This window comes from Sardina pilchardus, chromosome 7, assembly GCF_963854185.1.
Source record: "Sardina pilchardus chromosome 7, fSarPil1.1, whole genome shotgun sequence".
NCBI lineage: Eukaryota > Metazoa > Chordata > Actinopteri > Clupeiformes > Clupeidae > Sardina > Sardina pilchardus.
The window spans coordinates 13,287,629-13,290,128 of NC_085000.1; the positions used below are offsets into that span (position 1 = coordinate 13,287,629).

Consider the following 2,500-nt stretch of genomic DNA (forward strand, 5'->3'; position numbering starts at 1 on the left):
CCTCCTCTCCTCCATTGCTTTCTCTCTCTCCCTCGCTTTCTTCACCTCCTCATCCTCCTCCTCTTCTTGTTTTCCCTCTAAACATTTAGACATCATGCCTCTTCTCCTCCTCCTCTCCTCCATTGCTCTCTCTCTCTCCCTCTCTTTCTTTACTTCCTCATCCTCCTCCTCTTCCTCCTCCTCCCTCCTCCTCCTCCTCCTCCTCCTCCTCCTCCTCCTCCCCTCCTCCTCTTTCTCTGTCTCTCCCTCTACTCTGGAGCTCAGCCCCTTTGATCGCGAGTCCTCTCTTCCTCTCTTGAACTCCTCTCTGCGTTCCCTCGCTCCCCTCGTCTCCTCCTCTCCTCTCCTGACCCCTCCATCCGTCCTCTTCTCTGTGCTCCCCTCTCTGCTCTCCGTCCTCCTCTGTCTCTTGGGGGAGGCGGCACTGCTGCTGTCGGCCTCTAGGGGGCGTTCTCTCTGGTCAGCTCGGCCCTCTGCGCTGGCGTCCTCTTGAGCGTCCTCCTCCGGCTCCACACTGCTGCTGCGTGAGAAGCTCCGCTCTCGGCTCCGCCCCAAACGCCGCATGCGGTCCGCCTTGCGCTCGCTCTTCACCTCCCCCTGCAGCCCAGAGACACGCAATCAATATAATAATCAATACATCCATCAGTACAGCAACCAATACATCCATCAGTACAGCAACCAATACATCCATCGGTACAGCAATCAATACATCCATCAGTACAGCAATCAATACATCCATCAGTACAGCAACCAATACATCCATCAGTACAGCAATCAATACATCCATCAGTACAGCAACCAATACATCCATCAGTACAGCAACCAATACATCCATCAGTACAGCAATCAATACATCGATCAGTACAGCAACCAATACATCAATCAATACAACAACCAGTATATCAATCAGTATAGCAACCAATACATCCATCAGTACAGCAATCAGTATATCAATCAATACATCAATCAGTACAGCAAATCAATATAGCCATCTATACAATAATCAATACATCAATCAGTGCAGCAATCAGTGTATCAACCAGTATATCAATCAGTATATCTACCAATACATCGATCAATACAGCAATCAGTACAGCAATCAATTCATGGGTTTCATCAGGTCCCTTTCCACAGAGACCTGATGAAACCCATGAATACATCAGTCAAAACAGAAATCAATAACTAATTTCATATACCCACCCAATAATATGAAACAATACAACAATCATCAAACCTACCAACGAACCTTTCCATCAATAAGTCATTCGGTCAATCTAATACTGGATGTTTCTATTTATAAACAAGTCCCACTCTTGAGTCATACACAAGTACTACAGTCTCCAAGGCCTAAACAAGTCCCACTCTTGAGTCATACACAAGTACTACAGTCCTCCAAGGCCTAAACAAGTCCCACTCTTGAGTCATACACAAGTACTACAGTCTCCAAGGCCTAAACAAGTCCCACTCTTGAGTCATACACAAGTACTACAGTCTCCAAGGCCTAAACAAGTCCCACTCTTGAGTCATACACAAGTACTACAGTCTCCAAGGCCAGCCGACTCAGCCAGTATGTTTACTTGTCTATTCAGGGTTCGGAATTCAGCAACGGCCCGAGAGAGTGATGAGCACACAAGAGAGTGATGGGCACACAAGAGAGTGATGGGTACACAAGAGAGTGATGGGCACACAAGAGAGTGATGGGTACACAAGAGAGTGATGGGTACACAAGAGAGTGATGGGTACGCAAGAGAGTGATGGGTACACAAGAGAGTGATGGGTACACAAGAGACTGATGGGTACACTTGGGAGTGATGGGTACGCTTGGGAGTGATGGGTACACAAGAGAGTGATGGGTACACAAGAGAGTGATGGGTACACAAGAGAGTGATGGGTACACAAGAGACTGATGGGTACACTTGGGAGTGATGGGTACGCTTGGGAGTGATGGGTACACAAGAGAGTGATGGGTACACAAGAGAGTGATGGGTACACAAGAGAGTGATGGGTACACAAGAGACTGATGGGTACACTTGGGAGTGATGGGTACGCTTGGGAGTGATGGGTACACAAGAGAGTGATGGGTACACAAGAGAGTGATGGGTACACAAGAGAGTGATGGTACACAAGAGAGTGATGGGTACGCTTGGGAGTGATGGGTACGCTTGGGAGTGATGGGTACACAAGAGAGTGATGGGTACACTTGAGAGTGATGGGTACGCAAGAGAGTGATGGGTACACAAGAGAGTGATGGGTACACTTGGGAGTGATGGGTATGCTGAGAGTGGCACATGTGCCCAGTAACGGCCCAAGAGAGTGATGGGTACGCAAGAGAGTGATGGGTACGCTTGGGAGTGGTGGGTACACTTGGGAGTGGTGGGTACGCTTGGGAGTGGTGGGTACGCTTGGGAGTGGTGGGTACACTGGGAGTGGTGGGTACGCTTGGAGTGGTGGGTACGCTTGGGAGTGGTGGGTACGCTTGGGAGTGGTGGGTACGCTTGGG

The 2,500-nt window shown here is 49.2% G+C and overlaps 1 protein-coding gene across 1 annotated transcript in view; it reads right to left on the reverse strand.

The window, feature by feature from the left end:
• The window catches only part of lmod1a (leiomodin 1a (smooth muscle)), a 13,320-nt gene that overhangs the window by 4,853 nt on the left and 5,967 nt on the right, over window positions 1–2,500 (reverse strand). Inside the window, exon 2 of the mRNA XM_062540216.1 lies at window positions 230–597. Within this exon, the coding sequence (XP_062396200.1) occupies window positions 230–597 (368 nt within the window). The remainder of the gene's footprint in view (window positions 1–229; window positions 598–2,500) is intronic.